General features: G+C 54.5%; 1 protein-coding gene across 9 annotated transcripts; it reads left to right on the forward strand.

Annotated features, from left to right (window-relative positions):
* Nucleotides 1-2,650: 2,650 nt before the first annotated feature.
* On the forward strand, nt 2,651-26,596 carry acaca (acetyl-CoA carboxylase alpha). 9 transcript variants are annotated; one of them, XR_007385968.1, is made up of 55 exons: nt 2,651-2,856; nt 4,353-4,599; nt 5,995-6,127; nt 6,210-6,348; nt 6,448-6,557; nt 6,660-6,741; nt 6,851-6,949; nt 7,048-7,154; nt 7,234-7,344; nt 7,445-7,654; nt 8,052-8,222; nt 8,656-8,817; nt 9,727-9,890; nt 9,984-10,134; nt 10,212-10,315; nt 10,453-10,680; nt 10,865-11,015; nt 11,138-11,272; nt 11,352-11,498; nt 11,594-11,782; nt 11,888-11,988; nt 12,125-12,213; nt 12,416-12,540; nt 12,676-12,789; nt 12,921-13,034; nt 13,141-13,230; nt 13,478-13,596; nt 14,655-14,678; nt 15,605-15,748; nt 16,007-16,109; nt 16,523-16,630; nt 16,719-16,775; nt 17,001-17,045; nt 17,600-17,641; nt 17,760-17,798; nt 18,370-18,585; nt 18,751-18,906; nt 18,999-19,202; nt 19,740-19,895; nt 20,078-20,224; nt 20,323-20,592; nt 20,760-20,857; nt 20,990-21,110; nt 21,227-21,337; nt 22,715-22,858; nt 22,941-23,061; nt 23,413-23,509; nt 23,606-23,702; nt 24,117-24,252; nt 24,343-24,520; nt 24,611-24,723; nt 24,860-25,014; nt 25,119-25,289; nt 25,852-26,048; nt 26,129-26,596. XR_007385968.1 is itself a non-coding variant. In XM_048997818.1 (55 exons), the coding sequence occupies exons 2-55, from the start codon at nt 4,382-4,384 to the stop codon at nt 26,166-26,168; spliced, it is 6,993 nt and encodes a 2,330-aa protein (XP_048853775.1). In that variant the 5' UTR covers nt 2,651-2,856; nt 4,353-4,381; the 3' UTR covers nt 26,169-26,596. The 9 variants fall into 9 exon arrangements, 7 of the variants coding, with proteins under 7 accessions (XP_048853775.1, XP_048853769.1, XP_048853771.1 ...); XM_048997818.1 differs by having other exon boundaries at nt 25,852-25,988; XM_048997812.1 differs by having other exon boundaries at nt 2,652-2,856; nt 25,852-25,988; nt 26,119-26,596.
* The last annotated feature ends 1,049 nt before the right edge of the window (nt 26,597-27,645 follow it).

Consider the following 27,645-nt stretch of genomic DNA (forward strand, 5'->3'; position numbering starts at 1 on the left):
AATTGAAGTGTCACTTAATGAAAGACCCTAATTACCTGTCGTAGGAGGGTCAGACAGGGCTCACTGAGTGCTGACAATTACCATGAAAAAAAAAATCAACTGTGTAAATTCTTGGCCATAAAGAATTAAAAGTGACTGTGTAGGTGATGAATAGTTCTTCCCTGTTCTTGCAAATCACAAGAGGATTCAAGAGCGTGTATGTAAGTACTGTCATTGTAACACAGTGCCCAGTTCTGTGCTGGAAAGGAACCGTCATCGGCCATTTCCATCATTCAAGCTTCTGACAGTGACCCAGCCTAATAGGGGTGAAGCACTGCACTCTCCAAAGAGATAATTCGGCCTTCACCTGCCTTAGGTAGCCCAGGTCCCCCAGGTAGCATCACCCGCAGGCTCATGAATGGGTTCAAACCTGAACAGCCACTTGCAATGCCAGACAGCAGCTTACAGTTTCTCCACAACCTGTCAAGAAATTTCCAGGTTTGCAACAGGTCATATTGGAGACAATATCAGCCGGTGAGTGCCTGTGCAGGAGTGTCAACACCGGGATTGCTGGAGGGGTAGAGATGTTCTTTCCGGAGAGTCTAATCTCACATCAGTGAATTTCACAAGTGCTTCTGTCTGAGCACATCCGTAGTAATCCTCTGTCTCCTCTGAAATCTGAACTTGGCTGGTATTGAAATTCTATCAGCAAAGCATAAAGAACTGCTGGCCCATGGGAGAGATTAGACTCCCAAGCTGGATAAAATGCTTCATGTCATTATTCTCAGGCATAAATTGCATCGCCCCTGACAACTGCACCTGCCTACACCCAAATTCTGTGCGGACCAAGCTCGGTGTTCACAGACAAAGCTTATAATGGGTCTTTAGCCTCGTGGGGTTCTTCTCCCTGTAGATCTGAGATGTTAGATGTTCAACTCGCAGCCTGCAGCATTCTGTGGCCTGTACTGACCCCTGGTGGTGAGACAATGTAACTGTGGTTCTCAGTAAGTACTGCTAAGAGTACCGTGATTCACTCTGTTACGGTAATTACACTTGAAGGTTGTGTTACAGGTAATATTAATGCGATTGTGCTCTTTCAAAGGAGTATTTGGCATTTAGCAAGCTGAAATATCTAGTCACCAATAGAGAGAAATGTTGTACCACACTTTGAGCACTCCCTCTCCTGATTCTCCAGCTTCTCAGTTCCGGGTTGAAGACAAAACAATATTTCAGGTATTTATCCCCAAGCTCCCAATAGTAAGACACACACACACACACACACACACACACACTGGCACACCTCTATAATTGAGACCTTCCATTCATTTTTATGGGAAAAAAACCATAATCCCAATAACGACACCCTGAACCCCTACCCAGCCCTAACCTTAACCAAAAGTAACCACAAGACTTTGTGCATTTTTACGTTTTTCATCACATTCACAGATTTTTGTAAAACTGAGTTTATCCAAATTGGGACCTGTAAAATGTCACCAAAGGTAAGAAAATTTCAGGTTTTACCGCACTTTGGAGAAAATTACCCCCCCCACACAGATGAATTAAATACTACCACGACCATTTGATACCCCTTAGTCCTTTTCAGGGTGATGAGAAGTGCCTGTTTAACAGACATAAAGTATTAAAATTTAAAGTACCCTTTCACCTATGAAGACGCCTGACTTTGGTTGAACGTTTGAGTTCTTTTTCCACAGTATGGTGGCACGACGATGTGACCCAATCCCTCACTCCCTCCCTCTGCGACCCCCATCCTCACAGTGCACCACAGAAACCTCTCTACTTGCACAACTGCAGCTGGACCGGTACCAGGACCTAAGCCTCTTAGTACGATGTACTTTTGGGATTGGGCCTGATCATCATCAGCCAACAGTTCCAAAGGGCATCTATGGCATGATCCTAATTGACATGACAACCCCCCCCACTGTCCAGTCGGCCAAGGCCAAATCTCCATAAAGGCGGCATTTTTGTGGGGCACAAATAAATAAAAACCCTGAATGATGAAAAATACCAGAAACAGTGTCCAGGCTATTAATAAATCTGCACTCCACAAAGAGTCTGTATATTCCTGGGTTTCTGTCGCCAGCTGAACCTAACTAGGGTGGCACGGTGTCCTCACACTCAACAAAGCTTTACATTCAAGGCCTGCCCAGAACGGGTACCCCAGTAAGGAGGCCTGGTACCTCCACATCTCATCCAATGTCTGTCGTCTTGTGCCCGTCCACCGGAAATTAGATATGTCGCGAGGTAACATATGGACGGGTTAAGAAGTATACTTGCCAGGTTCGTTAAACAAATGCATGACCGCTGGACGACACTTTGTTTTAAAAATGCGGGGGCGGCTCCCGCAACGTTCGGCCGGTTTCGGCGTGCCGCCTTCCAGCGGTTCCATGTATGGCGTATGCATCTTTAAAACGACATTTTGCAGCACAGACTGCGATTTCTCGCCGATCCCTGCGAGCTGAGCGTGGGTAGCCCGGTATGCATCGCCGGGCACAAGTTCAAAGCCGTAGCACTCAAGTCGGGAACACCCCCGGATCAGACCATATTGAGGAGATCACGTGGCGGCGAAACGCCCTGCACCGATTGGGCACGCCTCCGACACGGCGTTCGGCGTGGTCCCGCCCCCGACGCTCCGTTCTCGCTCTGATAGGCTGTCGCGCAGAGCGGGTCAGAGGTCTACGGCCAGAAGTAACCCCGTCGTCACATCACCCCACCGCCGCCGCCGCTGTCAAAGACCCTGCCGGGATCGCGCCAGGCGCCGACCTCCGGTACTGCCATCGCCCATCGCCGAAATATGCGCAGCCGTGCCCTGGATTAGCCGCGTACGCTTCAGGATTGCTTGCCGATTCTTATCCCACGGTGAGTAAAGGTGGATTCGGGCCGTTTCCCGGAAGGTGCACCTGCAGCATCCCCGCTGGACCCGGTGGTTTAACGCTCCGAGTGCGGGCGACGCATTTCTCTTTGGCTATGTGTTAGTGGACGGAAAGCCCGGTTCATATGACTGGGAGCCCAGTGCGTTTTCCCGTGCGTGTGGCAGGCAGTCCGGTGCGTGTGACAAGAAGCCCGCTGCGTGTTGCCGTGTGTCTCGGGGACCCAGGTGCGTGTTCTAGTGCGTGTGCCAAGGAGCCCGGTGCGGGTTCCCATGCATGTGACAAGGCGCCCGGTGCGTGTTCCCGTTCGTATGCCGGGGATCCTGATGCGTGTAACCGGGAACCCAGCGTGTCCGTGGCTTTTTCAAAGCGACCCGGCAATGCCTTTCTCCATCCCAGCTCCCAGCACCGTCTCGGCCTGCCCGACCGCCATACTAGAAGGTGTGTCCTGGCTGCTGTAGCTGAGGAGCCGGCTTCTCCGGTCCAGCCAGTCATGCACGTCTCCCGGGGGTTTTAACGGTACCTGCTGCCCCTGCCCCTCTGCGGATTCTAACTATCAGTCTCACGTGGTCTCTCACAGGGAATTATCATTATTATAGTGGCTGCATTTATCACTGAGATGAGCATCTGCTGCTTCTCCGCTTGTAGTGAATGTCACATCAGACTTAATTAAGCTCATCTTTACACGCTCGAGCATCGTGGACAGAGGGGCGGTCGCGTTTACCTCCGCGCTGTGATAAATAACCTGAACCCCCATCAGCGGGACGATTTGCTGAAGGCTGCTTCTGTCCGTGCAGTAACCTGCAGTGATGCCCTCAGGTCTGTCTTGACCAGTGGTTGTTGTCACGGACCAGCTGTAGGGACTTTAAACGCCTGCCCTGCCCGCTGTCGAAAATGACAAAAGCGTCGGGGGGGGGGGGGGATTTACGGCGCGGCGTGGTCGCCCAAAGCCACTGGCGAGTTTCCCGGTTGTTATAGAGAAAACTGCTGTGACATACAAGGAAACATAGAAGAAAAATTACGACCCCCACGGGATTCCACATGCATCGTCTTAGTCAGTCTCTCCGCGACTTCTCATCAACACCATCAAAGAATACAACATTGTGCAAGAGAGAAAAAGGGGAAATTTTAACTTTTTAAAATGTTATTGTTAAGTAATAAGAATGACAAGTGGGATCTTGTATTCCGAAGAATACAATTGGGAAGTGCTGACTCGCCCATAGCTGCATACTCATTCAGTTCGGGTGAAACTCGCGCCCCTTCAGGCAGGCTGACACTGCTCCGGCTGTCACCGGGCGGCGGTCAGACTTTGTTGGACAGACGCGCCCTTCCGTTATCTCTATCATTGTTTCAACACAAGCTTTCAACATGGAGGGGGCCATTGTGAAAGAGGTGTGAAGCAACTTGATACTGGGCACTGGCAAGGGGCCCAGGTGCTGAGAATTACTGGGGGACCCATTTAACAAAGATACCCCCCCCCCCCAGTTTTTGCATCCTGCCAGGGCCGCTCCACCATGGCAGAGGAAGCCCCCTCCGTCAAAGAACCCCCGGTCCTGGTGTCCCACTTTACCATCGGCACCGTGTCCGAGGAGAACTCGGAGGACGAGATTCTGGGCAAGACGGAGGTGCCGCTGGAGGACAAGGATCGCTCGCTGTCGCCCTGCTCCATCAGCTCTGATAGCCTCTACGAGCCGAGTCTGGATCACATAGATGGGCCACTGCACAACATGAGGTCAGATCCCCCAATTCATGTACCTCCTTTGCCCCTCGGTCTCCTCTCTGAGAAGTCACTTTTATAGGCTGTGTGTGTATGTTTAGTCACTGCAGTGGTAGGTCAGGTTGACAGTGGGGCACTTAACTCTGTGCTGAACAGGCTGCCACCGCCCCCTGGTGGTGAAAGCCCTGTGGTGTGTCTCTGCAAAGGGCTAGTGTGTATACAGATTTTTGGGATAACCTTTAGGTCAGCTGTTCAAACCCAGGTGTGAGGACTCTTTATCCAATCAGTCCTCTAATTAGTAACCTAATTACAGAGTCACAATGAAAAACAAATACACAACTGCCTATTCTGGGTAAGATTATTCACTCCTGGATTCGGCTGTCTAATGATTGGGAGTAAAAGGTTCAAGCTGAGATATTCCGGTGCCTTAAATAGTGAACTGGGGCAGTTGCTTTCACTCATCTTCTAACCCCTCATTCTGGTCAGTGACATGTTGGGGACTGGAGCCTGTCCCAGGCAGCACAGGGCACAAGGCTGGGGTACAGCCTGGATGGGAAGCCAGCCCATTGTAGGGAACAAAGATACATTTTGCAGTGCGGGACTTTACCACCTTACTGTCCTAGTAAATCTATCAGATATTTGTGGGGGCAGTGTGGGCCTCAGCAGGTTTGGATGCTGTGTCTGTGATCAGCAGGTTGCTGGTTCAAATCCCACGGTCAGCAAAGTGTGTGTGGCTTTGAATAGAGGTGTCAGCCAAAAAATAATAATCCCCTAAGTGTAGAATTTAGAAATATTATTAGCTTTATATGCTAAATTTTACACAACTGGTCCCACCGTCAAATGTTTGTGTCATTCTTCCTCTGTTACAAAACAAGAGGACAACAGCTTTCTTGCAGCCGAACAGAAGCCCCCGGAGAAACTGCTGCTTCATCGAGGGGGGGTGATCGGTGTGATGAATTACCGCCTTTGCCCGCCACACCTTTTGACTTGAGTAATGTTACTGTTGTTTGGTCCTGTGCTTTGTGGTAAATCACCACTAGGGGGCTCTAGGCCCCACGTGAGCCTGCACGGAATAAGCAGTCGAAGGTCGGATGGGGTATTATTGAGACTGTTCTAGGGCAGATTGTGTTCTTGCTGATCCTTGGCTGGGGGGGGGCAGTGTGATGGCGCCAGTCCATACTGGCACGTCGGCGACCTTCGCCTCGTTGAGGTTTCTACGTGCCAGCAGCCTCGCTTTTTATCACGTAGATAAGAGAAGTGCTCAGATGCATTTTTCCAAATCAGTGGGGTCAGTCGACATGTATATAGATCGATGGTGTGATGTGATGAACCAGGGCAAGCTCACTCTGCGGTTAATCCTGGTCCATGCGCGTGTGTGTGTGTGCCTGCTCACGCTTGTGCTCCACCCAGGCCCAGTATGTCTGGCCTGCACCTGGTCAAGCGAGGTCATGACCGGCGCCGCATCGACCTGCAGCGTGACTTCACGGTGGCCTCGCCGGCGGAGTTCGTCACGCGATTCGGGGGTAACAAGGTCATAGAGAAGGTGAGTTGGGGGGTCAGGAGGTCGCGGGCCGGACGTCTCCCGGGGGTCGGCCCGCCGCCTCACGCGTCTGCGCCTCCCGCAGGTGCTCATCGCCAACAATGGCATCGCCGCCGTCAAGTGCATGCGCTCCATCCGCCGCTGGGCCTACGAGATGTTCCGCAACGAGAGGGCCATCCGCTTCGTCGTCATGGTGACCCCCGAGGACCTGAAGGCCAATGCAGGTGGGTGTCGGGGCGGCAGAGGACTTTAGGGCATTTGGTGGAGGAGTGAGGGCACCGGCTGACCGTGACTCTCATTCCCACTCGTTGTTTTGCTTGAAGAGTATATCAAGATGGCCGACCACTATGTCCCTGTGCCGGGAGGCACCAACAATAATAACTATGCCAATGTGGAGCTCATCCTGGACATCGCCAAGCGCATCCCTGTGCAGGTGAGCCTGCTGGCCCAGGTTGGACCGGGGGCTAAATGCACATGGTCAGATCTGGTCTGTAGACACACACACTGACGTGTACCCGCCCCCCTCCCTCCCCAGGCGGTGTGGGCAGGCTGGGGCCATGCCTCAGAGAACCCTAAACTCCCCGAACTCCTGCATAAGAATGGCATCGCCTTCATGGGTGAGTCTGCAGCCTCTCCGATCAGGCCCCGCCCCCATGACACGAATCCCATAATTCTTTGCAACTTTCATATTTACTCCCACCCCCCCCCTCCGACTCCTTCCTTCAGGCCCTCCCAGCCAGGCCATGTGGGCTCTGGGGGATAAGATTGCCTCATCCATTGTGGCCCAGACGGCGGGAATCCCCACGTTGCCATGGAGCGGAATGGGTAACGGCCAAGTTTACGGTCACAGTGTGGAGCGGCTCTGATCATCGGCGGACGCTTGATGTGACGGTCTCCCATGTGTGTCACCCTCCTCTCCGCAGGCCTGACGGTGGAATGGACGGAGAGCGACCAGAAGAAGGGGATCGTCAACGTCCCCCCTGAGCTGTACGAATTGGGCTGCATCCAGGACGTGGAGGCGGGGCTTAAGGTAACCATGAAAATTGGCACCACGACGTCACTTTTAAGTTCACCTTCAGCCCGAGTACTCACCGGTCTCCCTGTGTCAGGCTGCAGAGAAGGTCGGCTACCCGGTGATGATCAAGGCCTCCGAGGGAGGCGGGGGCAAGGGCATCCGCAAGGTCAACAACGCCGATGACTTCCCCAACCTCTTCAGACAGGTATGCTCCCCCGACCGGTTCGGCGGCCTCCTAAACCGCACGTGATGATGGTGTTCACCCTCTGTCGTTGCCCCCCGCCCCCACCCACCGACCCACCCAGGTCCAGACGGAGGTTCCGGGCTCACCCATCTTCGTGATGCAGCTGGCCAAGCACGCGCGTCACCTAGAGGTGCAGATCCTGGCCGACCAGTACGGCAACGCCATCTCGCTCTTCGGCCGCGACTGCTCCGTGCAGCGGCGCCACCAGAAGATCATCGAGGAGGCGCCGGCCACCATCGCCACGGTGGACGTGTTCGAGGACATGGAGAAGGTACCTGCAGCGTGAAGGAGGTCGGACCATTTGTAATAGCGGAGCAGAAGTGAGGAGAAGGCTTCATCGAAAGGATTCTGGGGCATATACCTAACCAGGGGCATTTTAGAAGATTAAGATAAGAGGGTTAGAGTTAAGGTTAGGGGGATAATTTATACAGAGGGGCCAGTCTTCTCATTATCTGATGAATTTGAATTGGTGCTTCACGGTGGGAGGGGCCATCTGGGCGCCAATCAGCTTTCAGCTAGGATCAGTACCCCTGAGGCACCGCCCCAGAATTCACTAGTCCTCTTGGACCTTTTGTGGAATGCTATTGTTGGATGCCAGAGGGGAGGGGACATCTTGATGCAGTGTTCTGATAGGCCGGTGAGTTTTGATTGGCACCTCCGTCTGCCAGTGTGCTGTGAAGCTGGCCAAGATGGTGGGCTACGTCAGTGCCGGCACCGTGGAGTACCTGTACAGCCAGGACAGCAGCTTCTACTTCCTGGAACTGAACCCGCGCCTGCAAGTGGAGCATCCCTGCACAGAGATGGTGGCTGACGTCAACCTGCCCGCTGCTCAGCTGCAGGTCAGTGCGTGCACGTGTGCTGCCCTTTTACATGGTAACTGGATGACCTGCGATCATGTGACACTGGCTGGTCCCCTTGACCATAACGTGGCTCATTGCTCCGGTAACCAACATGATCGCGTCCCCTTCAGCAGGCCCAGCCCTAAGGAACAAACCAATTAAAGTGGCTGCTTAGGGCCAAGTGGCCACCAGGGTGCGCCAAACCTTATCAGATGGGAAGCGAGGTGACAAATGACAGCTAGGTTAACCAAATTTCATTCAGGGCCCCAGAAATGGTTGGGGTCGGCCCTGCCGTCCAGCCCTGCTTGCCTGTTTCTGGCAAGCATGGTGGTGGTTGCCGGTCAGGTATTCCGAGGTGAAGAAGCCATCAGGACAGTCAGCTGACCATATCTCTTGGTGTGTCCGTGCGTGTGTGTTTGGGATCCTCCTATAGATCGCCATGGGAATCCCTCTCCACCGGATCAAGGACATCCGCATGATGTACGGCCTGCAGCCGTGGGGCGACACCCCCATCGACTTCGAGGAGCTGTCCACGCACCCCTCCCCTCGTGGGCATGTCATCGCCGCCCGCATCACCAGCGAGAACCCAGATGAGGTAATACACCCTAAGGTCCTGTGGTTGGGTTCTGACATGAGGGCTGTGTGGGTCTTAGGCATGTCCAGGGTGAATCCTGACCTGTCAGTCTGGTGGGTCTTGTGTCGCTTTTCCAACGGCATGCAGGAACAAACCCATACAGCATAGAGAGACTAGTTGCAGTGCAGTTCCAGCTCACTTTGGAACCGTACTCAGTAAAGCCATAGGGTCATGTCAGTGAGGGTATCGCTGCTTGCATAATTTACAGTGGAAAATGGTCGGTTCCCCGGTACGGCTCTGTAAAGATGTTACTGGGTTTGAGAAGCGACAGTGACATGAAACAGGAGGGATTCCTGTTTACTGTTCAGGATGTGTACATCATGATTTTGCTATGTGCAACTTTGTTTAACTGTGTGCCAATTTCCACTAGTACGTCTGTAATGATCATTGTGTTGTGCAAGTATCAAGCACTTGCAGAATTGCTGTTCGCTTGCGTAAGTTTGCTTTACGAACCCATTCCGTTCCGCTGTTCTGCAGTACTGTTTTTAAGTAGGAGGATGGGATTTTTGAAGTTCCAAGTGTGAACATCACAACGTGCAAAACTACTGAAATATATAAAATATATAAAATATGCTTCTTTCTTCAGATAATCCATGCACAGAGCACTGGCTTTTTTACCAGTCAGATGCTGGTGCTGCAACCGGCTCGGTTTGGTCAAGCTTTCAACCCTGTTTAGTAAGCGCGGTCTTGCCAGGGTGGTTACGGTTTGGGTGTGACTCTCAAACTTTTACAATGGAATACCGGCAGTTTGCTCGATTCTCCTTGGTAGTGCCATTAGACGGGTCCAGGCTGGTTCTGACGCAGAGTCCCGGGATGGGTTCTGACCCGGGTGGCCGGGCCGATCCTGACACAGGCCTTGCTGTCCAACAGGGGTTCAAGCCCAGCTCTGGCACGGTCCAGGAGCTGAACTTCCGCAGCAATAAGAATGTTTGGGGCTACTTCAGCGTGGCTGCAGCGGGGGGGCTGCACGAGTTCGCCGACTCCCAGTTTGGCCACTGCTTCTCCTGGGGGGAGAATCGGGAGGAAGCCATCTCGTGAGTGGAACCTCTGGACCTCTGTGTGTCTCCGCCTGAACGCAGCACCTTCGGTAAGGAGGCCACTGTACTATTGTACTTGCCTTCTTCCAGGAACATGGTGGTGGCCTTGAAGGAGCTCTCCATTAGAGGGGACTTCAGGACCACAGTGGAGTATCTCATCAAGCTTCTGGAGACGGAGAGCTTCCAGCATAATAGCATCGACACGGGCTGGCTGGACCGGCTCATCTCCGAGAAGATGCAGGTATGTGCCGCGTGTCGCCACGCGACCGCGTGCGCGTTTGACGGCCGTGTGACCCGCGTCCCCTTTTGGCTGCGCAGGCAGAACGTCCCGACACCATGCTGGGCATCGTATGCGGGGCTCTGCACGTGGCCGACGTCAAATTCAGGAACAGCGTCTCCAACTTCCTGCACTCTCTGGAGAGGTACGGGCCGCTGCGCTTTTCACCAGTGCCGTGAGAGTGGTTGGGCAGTGGGTGGCGTGACTGTTGGAGGGTAGGGTTATGGGACGCTGGAGCGGTCCGTCATCCTCCCTGACCCCTGACCCGTGACCTTCCCGCAGGGGTCAGGTGCTGCCGGCCCACACGCTGCTCAACACGGTGGACGTGGAGCTGATCTACGAGGGCACCAAGTATGTGCTGAAGGTGACGAGGCAGTCGCCCACCTCCTACGTGGTGATAATGAACGGCTCCAACGTGGAGGTGGACGTGCACCGGCTCAGCGACGGGGGCCTGCTGCTCTCCTATGATGGCAGCAGCTACACCACCTACATGAAGGAGGAGGTAGACAGGTAAGGGGGTGGGGAGGCATTCCAAATCATAGGATGGTAGGTGAGGACTCATTAATATTCATATGGGAAGTGGTACCTCATTGGCCAATGAGTAGGACGGCGACTCAAGAAACTTACCTGATTGGCGTGGTGGGAGGGAGCATAGGAAGCAGACGCAGGGCCATGACGCTCCTCCCTCCTGCAGGTACCGCATCACCATCGGCAACAAGACCTGCGTGTTCGAGAAGGAGAACGACCCGTCGCTCCTGCGCTCGCCATCCGCGGGGAAGCTGATCCAGTACACTGTGGAGGACGGGGGCCACGTGTTCGCTGGCCAGTGCTACGCGGAGATCGAGGTGTGTGTGTGTGTGTGTGTGTGTGTGTGTGTGTGGGGCACTAGGGGCTGACTGTTTGAAGGGCTTCGGATGCCCCCAGTCAGGAAGGTGCAGCATGGCCCATGTACTCCGCCCGCCCACAGGTGATGAAGATGGTGATGACGTTGACTGCCATGGAGTCGGGCTGCATCCACTACGTGAAGCGGGCGGGGGCTGTGCTGGAGCCAGGGTGTGTCATCGCGAAGCTGCAGCTGGATGACCCAAGCAGGGTGCAGCAGGTAGGGAGGTCGCAGCGGCCGGCGGAGCGAGTGTCGCGCGGGGCTTGGTTGTACGACAACTCCCGGTCGTGTCTCGTAGGCGGAACTACACACGGGCCATCTGCCCCAGATCCAGTCGTTGGCGCTTCAGGGAGAGAAGCTGCACCGAGTCTTTCACAGCACGCTGGACCACCTGGTCCACATAATGAGCGGCTTCTGCCTGCCCGAGCCCTTCTTCAGCGGCAAGGTGAGCGAGTGCTGCCCCCCTGCAGGCCTGGCTGGGTATGCGCCGCCGTGTCCTGATGCGTAAGTGTGTAAGCGTGTGCCTGTGTGCGGCCACAGCTGAAGGAGTGGGTGGAGAGGCTGATGAAAACCCTACGAGATCCGTCCCTCCCGCTCCTGGAGCTACAGGACATCATGACCAGTGTGTCTGGACGTATCCCGCCTGCTGTGGAGAAAGCAATTAAGAAGGAGATGGCCCAGTATGCCAGCAACATTACGTCTGTGCTCTGTCAGTTCCCCAGTCAGCAGGTGAGTTCCGTGGTTCCTCTGAGATCACCGTGTTTTGTCGTGATCGAGGTGGTGGCGTAGTGTGTGTGTGTGTGTGTGTGTGACTGACCATCCCTTCCAAACCAGATTGCAAACATACTGGACAGCCATGCTGCTACGCTGAACCGCAAGTCTGAGAGGGAGGTCTTCTTCATGAACACTCAGAGCATTGTTCAACTGGTGCAAAAGTGAGTTTGCTGGGGGGGGATGTGTGTGGTTGGGTAAGGAGTGGGGTTCACCTATAAATGTGCGGTTTCTCGTTGGATGGGTTTTTATCGTTACACCGGTGGACTTTGCTTGGTTTGACGCGCCGTTCTCCCACAGGTACCGCAGCGGTATCCGCGGGCACATGAAAGCGGTTGTAATGGATCTGCTTCGACAGTACCTGAAGGTGGAGGTCCAGTTCCAGAGCGGTGAGAAACTGAGCAGCAGTTTTGTGAGCCTTGCAGTTTCAGTCACGTGATGCTGATGGACTATCCTGGCCGGAGGTGGCTAGATACCGGGGTCTGGCCAACAGCGGTTCTTGTGTTAACTATTGACGTATTACTTGGATCAAATTAATTTCCCCACGCTGTTCCCTGTCAGATCCTTAACCACATTCTGACTGCCCGCCAGGACACTATGATAAGTGTGTGTTCACACTAAGAGAGGAGAACAAGGGAGACATGGCTAACGTCCTCAACTACATCTTCTCACACGCCCAAGTCACCAAGAAGAACCTTCTAGTCACCATGCTTATTGTGAGTCTCCCTGTCCACAGCCGTTGCTCCATATCTCGGCTCTCATTTGCAGTCACACCCGGGGTGGCATAGAGACCTGGTATCTCCCATAATGCCCTTCAAAGTCAGCAGTGACTCCGTTCCCCAACTTCCCAGGACCAGCTGTGCGGCAGAGATCCCACCCTGACGGACGAGCTCATGGCCATCCTGACGGAGCTCACTCAGCTGAGCAAGACCACTAATGCTAAGGTGTCACTGCGGGCACGGCAGGTAAGCTGCTGCTAGGGGGCGCTGTTTGGGACAGTTGCCGTGTTCCCATTGGGAACTCGTGATTCTTCAGTCGGTAGCCCGGCAGCCCTGCCCTTGTTGGCTGTGCACAAAACTCCGCCTGTCATCCCCAGGTGCTTATTGCCTCTCACCTGCCATCGTATGAGCTGAGGCACAACCAGGTGGAGTCCATCTTCCTCTCTGCCATTGACATGTATGGCCACCAGTTCTGCATCGAGAACCTGCAGGTAGGACACCCTCTGTCTCCCTGCCGTCCTCACCTCCTGATCTGGGGGGGACTCGCTGTGATACCCTTGGGATACCATGATGGATGCCTGCCGCACTCCCTGACAGAAACTCATCTTGTCGGAGACATCCATCTTTGACGTGCTGCCCAACTTCTTCTACCACAGCAACCAAGTGGTCCGGATGGCTGCACTGGAGGTAAGGTGTCCTGACCTAACCTTCCCCCTCACACACCTCCTCAGCTCCCTCACCCCTGAAAGTCTAGGGACTTCCCAGTGTCACCTGCTGCTCGTCAGTCAAAGAAAGGACAAAGGGAGAACATGGTTGTCTTTAAGAAGCAGTTTTGGTTTTCTCAAGTAGTCCAGTCTGATCCAGGTGGGTGTTGATGGTCCATGGACCTCACAGTAGTCTGTTGGGTCTGATCCTCTAATGGTCCTGCCCCCAGGTATATGTACGCAGGGCGTACATCGCCTATGAGCTCAACAGTGTCCAGCACCGGCAGCTGAAAGACAACACCTGCATCGTGGAGTTCCAGTTCATGCTGCCGACTTCCCACCCTAACAGGTACCCACAATGCACTGCAGCACGGCCAAAGGGGAGGGGTGGAAACGTGCCCGTGGCCCTCTGTCGGCCCATGTGAAAAGGCAGGTGATCTTGGTCCTTGAGGTTACGGAGATTACTTGTCTTAATGGCTAGTGTTGGGGAAAGGACTCTTCCTTGTGGAAGTTCAATAAATAAAATAGCACCCCCTGTAGGCCTGGAGGACCAGCATCACCCCTGTCTAATCTATGTACTAGACCAGGCCACCTTGAATTTGACACAACATTACGAGGTGAAAACAATAAAAATGAGAAGGTATGTAAGTCCGGATCTTAGATCACCATAAATGTTCTTGCCTGAAGGTCCTGCCCATTCTTTGTTAACCTTTGGAGACCAAGCTCCTGGCTAAGGCCTACTACCTGCAGCCCACCCCCGAAAAGTAACGGCTAACGGCTATAATGCTAGCAGTCTGAAAAGTGGTCTCTGAATTCTGGCCAACTAACCTACTAAAACAGCATTTGGCAGGGGGTCTGCTCTCGTCCGCACTGGACTGCCGCCCCCTGACTTGTCCTGTCCTGTCTGCTACTTGCTTTACATCTCACCAGTAGCCTGGCTACGTGTCTGACTGGCTACCCTGCGCCCCCCTTCTGTGAGTCTGCATTTTAGGTGTCTTTAGATGACAAGTGCAAAAAAAAATGATAAATAAAAATTCCAGTTTCCTGCCGGAAGGTCGGTCTGGGAGTGGGTGAGGATGAGGATGGAGGTGATGTAAATGCATGATGAGGAGGGGCGTGGCCGCTGCTCCTGTGCTTGTGTGCGGCCGTTCAGGACCACTTGTCTCGCTGGTACCTGCGGGTCCGTGGTACTGGTGCTAACGGGCCGCTGCAAGCCTCCCGCTGCTGCTCCTACCTTGGCACTGGCGTGATAGGCTGGCTCGAGCGTAGCCCTGCCCAATCAATCGCTGATTGGTTCGTTCGGATCGAGGCGATGGGCCGCACACGCAGCACCAGCGATCCCCGGCTGCCTCCCCCTGACTTGTGCCTGCCACTAACCGATGAGTAATTAATGTCGTTTGATTGCAGAGGGAACATCCCCACGTTAAACAGGTACTGTACACTTTCCTTCTATTGACCTGCAGGGAGTAGGGGCTTCGATTCCGTCCGGAGAGCAAACCGCAGATGGTCAGACGCAGCAGATATGGGGAAATGCAAGGCTAATTGGTGCCTGAATAAGTAGCTACTGGGAGAGTTACAGCTAAGGTGATCAGGGGCGTATACAGGGGGGGGGGTGAGCCAAAGCTAGATGTTGATTGGTCCATGGAGTGCCTCTCCCCTGTCACTCATTAATTCAAAACATATTATTGGCTAAGGTTGGCCCCTATGTATGAATAATAGCCCCTCTTATGTCGCTCCTGTCCGGGCCAGAGCTTGGAGGCTCCCTCCCCATCTGACCGTGCTGCTGCTTCTAGTGGGGGGTAGCGTTCCTGTCGGCAACCAGCCCTTGATGGGAGCAGGTTGACACCAGCATATTTTAGTGCAGAATGCTGGTAATGTGTATGTAGCGGGGGATTATGGGTAATCTGTACGTGTTTGTAAAGCATGTCTAATGTCTTCTGTCCCGTTAAATCGGTAACATTGGAAGTACTGGACAGGTGACATTAGAAATATTTTAAATCCCCCCCCCCCCCCTCCCTTCATTATTGTGACACCTTCTGGGTGTATAAAGGAAGTGCAGGTAAACAAACCGTAATGTAGTGCAATCAGAAGAAAATTTGGCTAAAATCTGAAATGTGGTTGAAGCGTGGGGGGGGGCTGCTTTTTCCACACCTGTCTGGGGGGGGTATCGGACTCATCATGCCCCGCCCCCCACCAGCACAAGGCGCAGGTAAGGCTGTGATACCTGGAGAAGCTGCTAAAAGCACCGCTGTGGAGAAGCTGAGCTTGCTATGCATAGCTCTGGATGTAGATGATCTGGGGAAGGAAGTGAACATGGCCGCCCGCCCCTGCTAACCGCGTCCGTGTCGCGCCCCTAGAACGTCATTCGGCTCCAACCTGAACCACTACGGCATGGTGCACGTGGCGAGCGTCAGCGACGTCCTGCTGGACACCTCCTTCACGCCGCCCTGTCAGCGAATGGGCGCTATGGTCTCCTTCCGGTCCTTCCAGGACTTCACCAGGTGGGCTTCGTCCGGTCTTCCTTGTTGAGGGTTCGAGGGTGTTGCATGTGTGAGAGCATCCGGAACCTTCCGGCTTGTGTAAGCCACGTGACTCACCTGCTACCTTTTCTGCCATGCTATTTGTGCGGGACAGTGGGTAGCGGTTAGGACTCGGAAGGTTGCTAGTTCAAATCCCAGAGTCAGAAAAGTGAGGCCCTTCACCCTTGATGTATTATCAAAACAAAAAAAATAAAACTACCCCCCTCCCCCCCATTTCAGGAACATCAATGATGTGATGAGTTGCTTCTCCGACTCGCGCCCCCCCAGTCCCACCTTCCCCGAGGGTGGAAACCCAGTGCTGTACGGAGAGGACGACAGCAAGGTAGGGCAGACTGTTGGACCATAGGGTGGGTGTCCATGTTCGGAGAGAGCTACGTGTAAAACGATGCCCTCGGCAGTTGGTGTTTTAGACCTTCGGCTGTGGGGTGGGATCGGCGCCCTCTTCTGTCAGGGAGGGCAGTGACGCCGGACTTTAAACGATGAAGTGACATTAGTCACCGGAGCCATAATTACAGCGAACAAGGCTTTGTGAATCCTTAGTCTCTCCGGTGCTTGACTAATTACGTCTGCTGGGAAATGAAGAATGGAAGCAGACATTTATGGAAACAAAGAAAATGAAAGTTTCATTGAGGTATTAGTCAGGGAGACAGAGGGAAATTAGGGGAGAGGCAGGTGCGTGTGTGTGTGTGTGTGTGTGTGTGTGTGTGTGAGACCTGTTCCTCTGGACATTCGCAGGTTGCACGGGAAGAGCCCATTCACATACTCAATGTGGCCATCAAGACCGACGCAGACATCGATGATGATGGCTTGGCGGCCATGTTCCGGGAGTTTACCCAGTCCAAGGTGAGGCCATGCCCCCCCCCCCGCGCCCCCCATTCCCCCCTCGAGGCCCCCCGCACACTGACGCGTCTCCTCTCCCGTCCTTCTCCAGAAGTCCGTTCTCTTTGAACACGGGATCCGCCGGCTCACCTTCTTAGTGGCTCAGAAGGTGAGCCTTTGATCGTCCTTCGACATTTCGCCGCCCCCCCCCCTCCCCCCCGCCCACCCCACCCCCTGCCAATGAACATCGCCGAATCGAATGGGCCTTATAAATCAAAGCTCGTGTCTTGTTCACCGATTTGAGCTTTTTAATTAAGCTAATTTACTGTAGCTCTCCGTGTTGTGTCCTCTCCCTGTCTCCCGTCCCTCGCCCACCGTGGCTTTGCCATCGCAGGATTTCCGAAAGCAGGTTAACTGCGAGGTGGACCAGAGGTTCCATGTAAGTCTGCCGCCTCCTGGGGTGCAGCATGTGGTGCTGGGGGAGGGGGGGTGGGGCTTTTGGGGGGTGCATTGCTGTCCCTGCAGTTGCCCCGCTCCGCCACGGACCCCATTCCCGCACAAGCTTGGACTTAACAGCTGGCGATGCTGACAACTTTTGTTGGGTTTTTCTTTCCTTCTCTCTGCTCATCATGTGACTTTCTGCATGAGACCCTATTGGGGGGCCAGTGGTGGCAGTCACATGATCCTCTGTGAGCTAAGTGTGCTTACTGATGCTCTTCTCTTCTCCCATGGACCTATGCTGCTGCTCACCTTCTCCATTGCACCCCGTGTGCCTTTTTAAAGGCATCTGCTGCCGTGGGCAGGATGCTCGCTGGCTCCCCCTGCTGTTTGCCAACACCGACTCTGGGCTGGGGTTGCTCTATCCTGTTTAAGCCCCACTGAAGGCACCTCTGCACTTTTTACCACGGCCAGATACCCCCTTCCCTCTCCCCCGGTACAGGGCCGTGAACAGGAAGCTTGTTCTGACTCCGATTTCTGTCTCTGCCTTCACAGAGAGAGTTCCCTAAGTTTTTTACCTTCAGAGCCAGGGACAAGGTGAGTAACATTTTCTCTTCTGCCACTAGGGGGCGACACATGCTTTGGCAGATATAGTATGGGATAGTGTCTGGATCATCGTGACTAACTGGAATACCATTTGCTGTAAAACAAACAGATGAACGGAGAGACGGATGGACGAGTGCAACTATTTCAGGTCTTATGATCAATGAGGACATTCTACCCCCCAACACCACCCCCACCCCCCCCACATTCTGTAGATATCACACTGAAGCTTGTGCCACTGAAACTCATTACAGTAACGAGCCCTGGTAATTAAAGGGCCCTCTTTTAATTATAATCACCCTGAGGGCAAGGTCACCCATTAATGAAATCTGAGCATCATTTATTTCAATTTGTCCAGTCTTCTAACTGTGGGGTGGTTTTGTGGAACTTGGAGAACATCCAGGTGTTACGACCTGTGCCTTTTGACCATGGCTCATTGTCCTGGTACAGTGGTAACCAAAGACAGAACTGGGTATTAACCTGGTACTGGGTACTAACTTGGTATTGGGTATTAAATTGATCCTGAGCACTAACTTGGTACTAGACACTATCTCGGTACAGGGTGTTAACCTGGTACTGGGTATTAACTTACTGGAGTTTTGTGGTGAAATCAGACGGGTCTCAGTTATGGTTACAAAGCGACGACTGTAAAGAGAGGGGTGCAGCTCAAGCGGTATCACATGACCCTTTGCGGTCCTCGCTTTCCCGCCGGGCCCTTGCAGTTCGAGGAGGATCGCATTTACCGTCACCTGGAGCCGGCGTTGGCCTTCCAGCTGGAGCTGAACCGCATGCGGAACTTCGCCCTCACCGCCATCCCCTGTGCCAACCACAAGATGCACCTGTACCTGGGCGCCGCCCGTGTGGAGGTGGGCGCGGAAGTCACCGATTACCGCTTCTTTGTACGGGCAATCATCCGCCACTCGGACCTGGTCACCAAGGTGAGTCGTCTGATTGACCATTCTGAGGGGGGGGGGGCAGTCCCAACTCCGTTGAGCCCATCCATCCCAACTACTGTAACTCTCTGTAACCGACGATCAGTCAAACCGATAGCTGGCCTGATTCTCTGACCACCTCCTTCCTCCATATCTTGCACGCCTTCTCAGGAGGCTTCGTTCGAGTACCTGCACAACGAGGCAGAGCGCCTCCTGCTGGAGGCCATGGATGAGCTGGAGGTGGCCTTCAACAACACCACTGTCCGCACGGACTGCAACCACATCTTCCTCAACTTTGTGCCCACGGTAATCATGGATCCCTCCAAGGTAGGACCGCTTCTCCTGGGCACTCTTGGACATCCTGCCCCACCTCCCACCCCCAGGCATAGCTAATCCCCGCAACCTGCGTGCCCCGACAGATAGAGGAGTCCGTCCGCTCCATGGTGATGCGTTACGGCAGCCGGCTGTGGAAGCTGCGAGTGCTGCAGGCCGAGCTGAAGATCAACATCCGGCTGACGCCCACGGGAAGGCAGATTCCCATCCGCCTCTTCCTCACCAACGAGTCGGGCTACTACCTAGACATCAGCCTTTACAAGGAGGTCACGGACTCGCGAACGGCCCAGGTGTGCTTCCCCATCTCTCTTGTCACACCTCCCAGCATGCTCCACTCTAACTCACCCTAGGACTGCCTGGGGTCGGTCAGCTGGTATCGCCGCAGGGGTAGGGCTAGTCACATCCTTCCTATTTTGACATAACACCAGATGCCTTCTGTGACTTGGGTTATGGGTCAGTGTAAAGGGGCGGAGCTTCGGTGATTTCGGTATTGCCGTCCATGATTACTCCAACCTACGCGGCCCTGTGGGTCAGATGGAGCATACTCGAGCACCTGCTTCAGGGGTCTCCAATTCCGGTCCAGTAGGTTTCCGATCCTCTCTGGCTTCTGATGAGCCGCTCCTGTTCTCAGGTAAATACCAGGAGCAGGTGTGACTCATCAGAAGCCGGGTATGATAGAAAACCTACTGGATAGCAGCGCTCCAGGACCGGAATTGGAGACCCCTCGCATCACCTCTTATTTCAGGCCCTTCTAGTCATAAACCCCCCTCCCCCAGGTCTTTGCCTCGTCGTCCTTGATCTTTGACACCTCGCCCATCTCCCCGCAGATCATGTTTCAGGCCTATGGGGACAAGCAGGGCCCCCTACATGGCATGCTCATCAATACACCCTACGTCACCAAGGACCTGCTGCAGTCCAAGCGCTTCCAGGCCCAGTCGCTGGGTACCACCTACGTCTATGACTTCCCGGAGATGTTCCGGCAGGTGGGCAGCCGGGTGGCCCCTCCCAGCATGCCCTGGGGCTCAGTCTCTCCCCCCCCCATCCTTTCGGTTTTAATTTCCTCCTCTGTTTAATTCCAGTGTATTTTGGGCCTTTGCTTTTTAAAATATTTATATTTTAATACAATTTTGGCTGTAGAAATAATATCCCACCCTTCCCTCCCCAGGCTCTGAAGAAACTGTGGCAATCCATGGAAACCTATGCCCATCTGCCCCCCTGCCCCCAGCCTTCGGACCTGCTCACCTTCCAGGAGCTGGTGCTGGACCCCCAGGGGCAGCTGGTGCAGATGAACCGCCTACCGGGGGGGAATGAGGTCAGGGGCAGTGAGCAATATGCCCACGTTGCTTTCTGGAGGGAATGAGACGAGGAGTGCTAACCGCCCCCCCCTTGTGTACGCTCTTTCCCCACCAGATCGGCATGGTAGCCTGGTGCATGACCCTGCGCACCCCCGAGTACCCGGCGGGCCGCGACATCATCGTCATCGTCAACGACATCACGCACAAGATCGGCTCGTTCGGGCCGCAGGAGGACGCCCTCTTCCAGCAGGCGTCGGCGCTGTCCCGCGAGCGCGGCGTGCCACGCATCTACGTGGCGGCCAACAGCGGGGCCCGCATCGGCTTGGCGGAGGAGATCCGACACATGTTTCATGTGGCCTGGCAGGACCCAAGCGACCCCTACAAGGTGAGGGGCCCGTCTGTGTAAGGGACTGGGGCCCGGGGCCCGTCTGTGTAAGGGACTGGGGCCCGGGGCCCGTCTGTGTAAGGGACTGGGGCCCGGGGCCCGTCTGTGTAAGGGACTGGGGCCCGGGCCCCCCCCCCCCCACCTTATGATTCTGACTCTTTTTGCAGGGGTTTAAGTACCTGTACCTAACTCCCCAAGACTATAAGAAGGTGTCTGCCCTGAACTCTGTCCACTGTGAGCACGTGGAGGATGAGGGCGAGTCCAGGTGAGCCCCCCCCCCCCCCCCCCCCGGACCAGGCCATGATGCCTCCCACCCCAACAGTGGGGACAGCCCCCTCCCCAGCTCTGGTAGGATCCCGTGTCTTAATCACCTGCCCTCCTATCCGCTCGACCACAGGTACAAGATCACCGACATCATCGGGAAGGAGGAGGGGCTCGGTGTGGAGAATCTGCGTGGATCTGGGATGATCGCCGGAGAGTCCTCGCTGGCCTACGAAGAGGTCATCACCATGAACCTGGTGAGCTCACTGCCACTCCGTCTCTGCCTCACACGCGCACACAGACGCATCCCAGTCTTTTCCTCACATACCCATGGATCTTGAGCTCTCCCTCCGTCTGTCGCCCCCCCCCCCAGGTCACCTGCAGGGCCATCGGCATCGGAGCCTACCTTGTGAGGCTGGGGCAGAGAACCATTCAGGTGGAGAACTCCCACATCATCCTGACGGGGGCTGGGGCCCTCAACAAGGTCAGTGCTGGGGCTCCCTGGCTTCAGGTTTCTTACTTCACACTGTCCACTTCCTGGTTGATTTGTGGCCCCCTGAATAGCCCAGAGCATCATGGGATTCTCTGGGAAGATCCAGCTGACCTGAAGTTCGGGTTGTCGTGGAAACATGATGATGCAACCAGGTCGAGAAGGAGTTTGTCTGTCATGTGCCAGCTGGGGCGCCACATGGATTATCTGTGTTTAAACTTCATTTATCACCTAATTCTCCCGTGGGTGTCAAGTCCTGAGTGTGCCTGTGTTTAAAGCACGTGAATAACCGGTTAATTTTCCACCCTCCCTAAGCCCAGGGCCTGTGTGCAAATGGTATGATTTCTATTTGTCTTTCTCGTGTGTGTGTGTGTGTGTGTGTGTGTGTGTGTGTGTGTGTGTGTGTGTGTGTGTGTGTGTGTGTGTGTGTGTGTGTGTGTGTGTGTGTGTGTGTGTGTGTGTGTGTGTCTGCTGGTACCATTTCTCTGCGGCCATCCTCGACGCCAAAATCTTCGCTGACCTGACCAAAAAAAAACCGGCACTAATAGGCTACGTCACACATGTCATTTAGCAGATGCTCTTATAAAGCGCTAAAAAAATGGGCTTATTTAGGTGTTTTCCATGGAAAGGAAGAAGCGGACGAGGCAGGTGAACGGAGCCGGTATTTCAGTTAGGTGGGAGCGCTGAGGTGCGTGTGCTGGAACCCGTGTATTTGTCGTCGGCGTGGGGGGGAAACTGAGCAAAATTGTAAAGTCTAGCCGTTAATCTATTCCCTGGTGACCTAGTAACATTACTGGTAACTTTCTGACCCGATGCCATTACCCCCACCCCAAACCGTGTGTGTGTGTGTGTGTGTGTGTGTGTGTGTGTGTGTGTGTGTGTGTGTGTGTGTGTGTGTGTGTGTGTGTGTGTGTGTGTGTGTGAGACGACCCCATAAGCATCAGTTAATCTTGCTCTCATACCATCAGCGGCACCCATCACTGACAATGGGGGTGCAGCTTGCCCCCACCCAATGTTGTGTGGAAGGTTGGGATGGGGTGCTGAGGGGTGATTTGCATAGTAATTGCATGGTGCCCCCAGCAACAGCAAAAAGGGCGTCGGCATGATTTGTCTGAAATTGTAATGGACAATTTTTTTTAATCATCATGCCCGCCCCCACCCCAGACGCTGTCTCCATCGTCTTTACGACATTCTCCGGTTTGTCAGGCTGCAGTAGCCAATCAGAGTGCTTCTCCTCGGGAGCGTCACGCGGTGATGAGCGAATGACAAACGAGTGTCTGTGTGTGGGGGGGGGGGGGGTGTCCTTCCAGCGTTTTGGTCACTTGGGTCAGTCCCGGGAAGTGATGTCACGTCCCCCCCCCTGCCCCACAGGTACTGGGCCGAGAGGTCTACACCTCCAACAACCAGCTGGGCGGAATCCAGATCATGCACAACAACGGTGTGACGCACAGCACGGTCTGCGATGACTTCGAGGGCGTCTACACACTGCTGCAGTGGCTCTCCTACATGCCTCGGGTGAGTGCCCGCCCCCCCAGTCCGCCTTGGCCTGGCGCCCGCTCTGCATTCAGCCCCGCTGACCCTCCCCTCTCCCACGCAGTGCACCTCCAGCCCCGTGCCCATCCTCAACTCCAAGGACCCCATCGACCGACCCGTGGAATTTGTGCCGACCAAGGCCCCGTACGACCCGCGCTGGATGCTGGCGGGCCGACCCAGTCAGAGTGAGTTCCTGGAACGCGGTTCCGTGACCCCCCGAGCTGGCCCGGGCCACCGGTCCGTTCTCTTTGATCCGGAACCCGGTAGCTGAGCTGTTCTGCCCTGTTCCTGTGGTCTTTGAGGCCTCTCAGATGCGTCTGAGCGCATGCTGGACTCGGTGGGTTAGGTGGCTGTGCCTGTGATCGGAAGGTCACTGGTTCAAATCCCAGCGTCGGCGAGGTCAACGTCTCCGCCAATCTCGCCTCTTAACTCCAGTAGCTCCATGGACTGCGTGACTCTGCTTTTTCTCAAAAATGTACGCCGGGTTGGATAAAAGCGTTTGCTAAATAAATAAAATGTGAATGTCTCCTCCGCAGACCCCAAGGGCCAGTGGGTGAGCGGCTTCTTCGACTACGGCTCCTTCCAGGAGATCATGCAGCCGTGGGCCCAGAGCGTGGTGGTGGGCCGGGCCAGGTGAGCCCACTGCTGGCTGGGGGGGTGTGTGTGTGTGTGCACGTGACACAAACTCTCGGAGTTGCCCGTGTTCTCATCTCTGTCGTCTGATCACAGACTCGGGGGGATACCCATTGGTGTGGTCGCCGTAGAAACCAGGACTGTGGAGCTGTCGATCCCAGCAGATCCTGCTAACCTGGACTCTGAGGCTAAGGTAACATTTGGTCCCCCCCCCCCCACGCACACACACGCAGAGTAACTCCCTCTCTCTCAGAATTGAATGCAGGACCAGCTTCTAAAGTCTTTATAATTGTTGTTGATGTGAACTTTTAGAAGCTAATGAATGCACTTAATACATGTGAATCTGAATGGCATTAGAATAATGCTCTGTGCTCAGCGTACAGTGATTTACTTACCTATGATTTACAGTGATTTTCCATTCTGACATTTGGTTTGTCTCTGGTTTTTGATAATTTGTAAATTTTTTTTAACATTAAAAAAATAAATGCCCTTATGAACTTGTCATTTAAGACTGAGACTGCCCTTAATAAAAGGGTGATTAGAAATTCATTCTCTTCCCCTCTCTCTATCTCTCTCCATCTTCCTCCCCCCCCCCCCCCCCCCCCAGATCATCCAGCAGGCCGGCCAGGTCTGGTTCCCCGACTCGGCCTTCAAGACGGCTCAGGCCATCAAGGACCTGAACCGCGAGGGTCTTCCGCTCATGGTGTTTGCCAACTGGCGGGGCTTTTCCGGTGGCATGAAAGGTCTGTGTCTCTCTCTCTTCACCTGTTAGCCTGTCTGTCAGTCTGTGTCAGTGAAGTCGCTCCAGTGACCGTGACTGTGTTTGCGAACAGACATGTATGACCAAGTGCTGAAGTTCGGAGCGTACATCGTGGACGGGCTCCGAGAGTACCTCCAGCCGGTACTGGTCTACATCCCGCCGCAGGCCGAGCTCCGCGGCGGCTCCTGGGTGGTCATCGATCCCACCATCAACCAGCGACACATGGAGATGTACGCCGACAAGGACAGCCGGTAAGGCTCCACAGGGCCTGGGTCGCCGTAGGGTATGGGTTCACGTCCACATGGGCTGTGCTCCTATGGGCGCTTGGTGTTCCCTTCCAGAGGTGGCGTCCTAGAGCCTGAGGGGACTGTGGAAATCAAGTTCCGTAGGAAGGATCTGGTGAAGACTATGAGGAGGGTGGACCCGATCTACATGGGGCTGGCCGAGAAGCTGGGTGAGTCTGCTGGCCCCAGGATTCCCTTGGGGGAGGGGGGGGGGGGGTTTAGGTTTAGGTAGCAGGGAGTTTCGGTAGCAGGTACTTCTGTTTGGTGTTGGCCTGGAATCTGATTGTAGACCCTGCCCCTGGACAGGAACTCCGGAGCTAAGTCCCGCAGAGCGCAAGGCGCTGGAGACCGAGCTGAAGGAGCGGGAGGAGTTCCTACTGCCTATCTACCACCAGGTGGCGGTGCAGTTTGCAGACCTCCACGACACGCCAGGACGCATGCAGGAGAAAGGTGTGATCACGGTGGGTCCCCCGTCTCTCGCATGTTCCCGTTTGCGCCGTCTGTTGGACCGCTCGGCCCTGGGATCCTGCCGAAGCGCTTGACTGCTGCGTATCCTCATTCCCAGGATGTGCTGGAGTGGAGAACCTCGCGGCAGTTCTTCTACTGGCGCCTACGGCGCCTCCTGCTGGAGGACATGGTGAAGCAGAAGATCCAGGCGTCCAACAAGGAGCTGACGGACGGGCAGGTGCAGGCCATGCTGCGCCGCTGGTTCGTGGAGGCGGAGGGCACGGTCAAGGTGAGCACCGTGCGCAGCCCCCCCCCCCCCCCCGATGGATGACCTTTACCGCCTCGCGTTAATCAGTGCCCCACCCATCATGGCCGACATAACATCTTCAGCTTCCTAATTAAAAACAGACGCGTTACAGTGACTAATGGCCGTGTTAAGCGTCTCGCTGTCGACCTCATTAATGTGCCTTAGCAGCTGGGGGGGGTTTATTTGGGGTCAGAGGTCGTTTTCCATGAATATGCAGGTTGAGTTCTGGGTGTCAGATGAGGGGCGGGGCTACCGGGGCATTGGCACTAGCTGAAAGCTGACTGGTCACCAGGGTGTCCCCCTTTCATTGCCACTCACTGATTTACAGCATCATTCTCTAATGATAATGTTGGCCCCTCCTTATTAAATGCAGCCCCCTATCTTAAAGAATTCCGGAATAGCCCCTGGTAACGTGCCTAAGTGGTCATTTGCTCCCATTTTCACACCCGTCGTGATACACGCACGGCCGCGGTCATGCTTGAGGTTCATCGCCTTCGTGGTCCAGCTGCAGATGAGTGACGGGCTGCTTCCTCACCTCTCCCAGGCTTATCTGTGGGACAACAACGAGATGGTCGTGGAGTGGCTGGTGCGACAGCTGGCGGAGGAGGAGGGGGCGCGCTCCATCATCGACGAGAACATCAAGTACATCCGGCGCGACCATATTCTCAAGCAGATCCGCAGGTGAGCGCCCCCAGCTGGCCACGCAGCGGAATGAACCAAACGCTGGATACGGTATTAACGGTAAGGGCTGGGATGAAGTGACCCCATCTATGGTTTCCTCCTCCCCCCCCCCCCCCTCATTCGATCTCAGTTTGGTACAGACCAACCCGGAGGTGGCCATGGATTCCATCGTCTACATGACCCAGCACATCTCCCCTACCCAGCGTGCGGAGGTGGTCCGGATCCTGACCACCATGGACACCCCGGCCTCCTCCTAGAGATGGCCTTCGCCACCCGCACATGCACGTGGTTTCCCGGAGACTGAGGCTGCAGGAGCCAAAATGGCGTCCACGGAAGAACCGGAAGAGCCAGCATGGCGCACTAGTGGATATACGTGTCGTTTTTTTTTTTTTTTCCCTTGGATGCGTCTGTTAGCAGTGATCCCGGTTTTAGTGGCTGTCCTGTTCCAGGGGCCTGACTTCCCTTTCAGCCTAGAATACTGTGTACATTTAAGGACAGTGTGTCATGTCGTTAGTGTTTATTTATGTGCACTTAGCAGTCAAGCGTCAAGCACCTTCTCTGAGATTTTAACGATTGGAATTTCTGGAATAAACTAAAGACTAACAGTTGCTCCGGTTTCTGTGTGTGTCTGTGTCCACGCCCACATCCCACCGGCAGTGATCACAGGCAGATGATTAATATCTCCAGCACAGCTGGAGTTCTGTACTTAACCCTATGTCCACTAGATGGCACTTTTGTACATGATACGTTGCCAGGCAGCTTCAAATGCGCACCTAGGCACAAATGGCATCCATTCGTTTCTGCCTGACAAACCTCTGTTTTTCTACAAATTCCTTGAGGGGGGAGTGAGGCCCTGTGTTACCCCTCAGATGGGCAAAAGGACTAGAGGAACAGCTTATGCAATGCTGGGGTATGGTGACCTGTCACACAGGACCTGGGTTTTATTACTGCAGGTTGCCCCTGACTTGTGCCAATTATGGACGACTCTCATGTACGATTGGAGTTTTGGGGAGAAAAAAATAAAAAAAAGTGAAGGTATTTGTAAAAATGCATTTTGGGCAGTCGTACTGCCTAGCATTCACTCTGTGAGCGTGATGCGATGCTATGAGGAAGTAGTGTGCTGTATGGCGGCGCGACCGTCCCAGTCCCAGTCTCAGTCCCAGTCCCAGTCTCAGTCTCAGTCAGTGCGATTGAGCCATTCTGACACGTCCATCTTGAAGTAGGACGTGTCAGTTTCAATGCAACCCAATCATATGTCAGGGACAGTCTGCATTTAATAAAAAAAGGGAAAACCCCCCCCCCACATATTGTAAGCCTTTCTGAGACACCAAGGCTGCTGCATCTCCATGGGCACGATCACGATGATGGAGGCTCTAATGGGCGGCCCCTCCCCCCTCACAGCGATTGGTCCATCCTGATGCCACCGCGCCGTGGTGCGTAAACACGCCCCGAGTCTGGCATTATCACAGCTACAGATGGCGCCGGTCTGCAGAACGGCCAGCGTCGAAGCCCGCCTCTCCTCGTATCACCCGGAGGAGCGGTATCCAGGAGACTCCAGCTCTACATTAATCATCTGCAGCATTTAATTCCCTGGCAATAAATATGCAAATGAGGGGGTGTGACCGAGCTCCGCTCATCACAAGACAAGCTCACTGGA

This window comes from Brienomyrus brachyistius, unplaced genomic scaffold (genome assembly GCF_023856365.1).
Source record: "Brienomyrus brachyistius isolate T26 unplaced genomic scaffold, BBRACH_0.4 scaffold35, whole genome shotgun sequence".
In the NCBI taxonomy this organism is placed as follows: Eukaryota; Metazoa; Chordata; class Actinopteri; order Osteoglossiformes; family Mormyridae; genus Brienomyrus; species Brienomyrus brachyistius.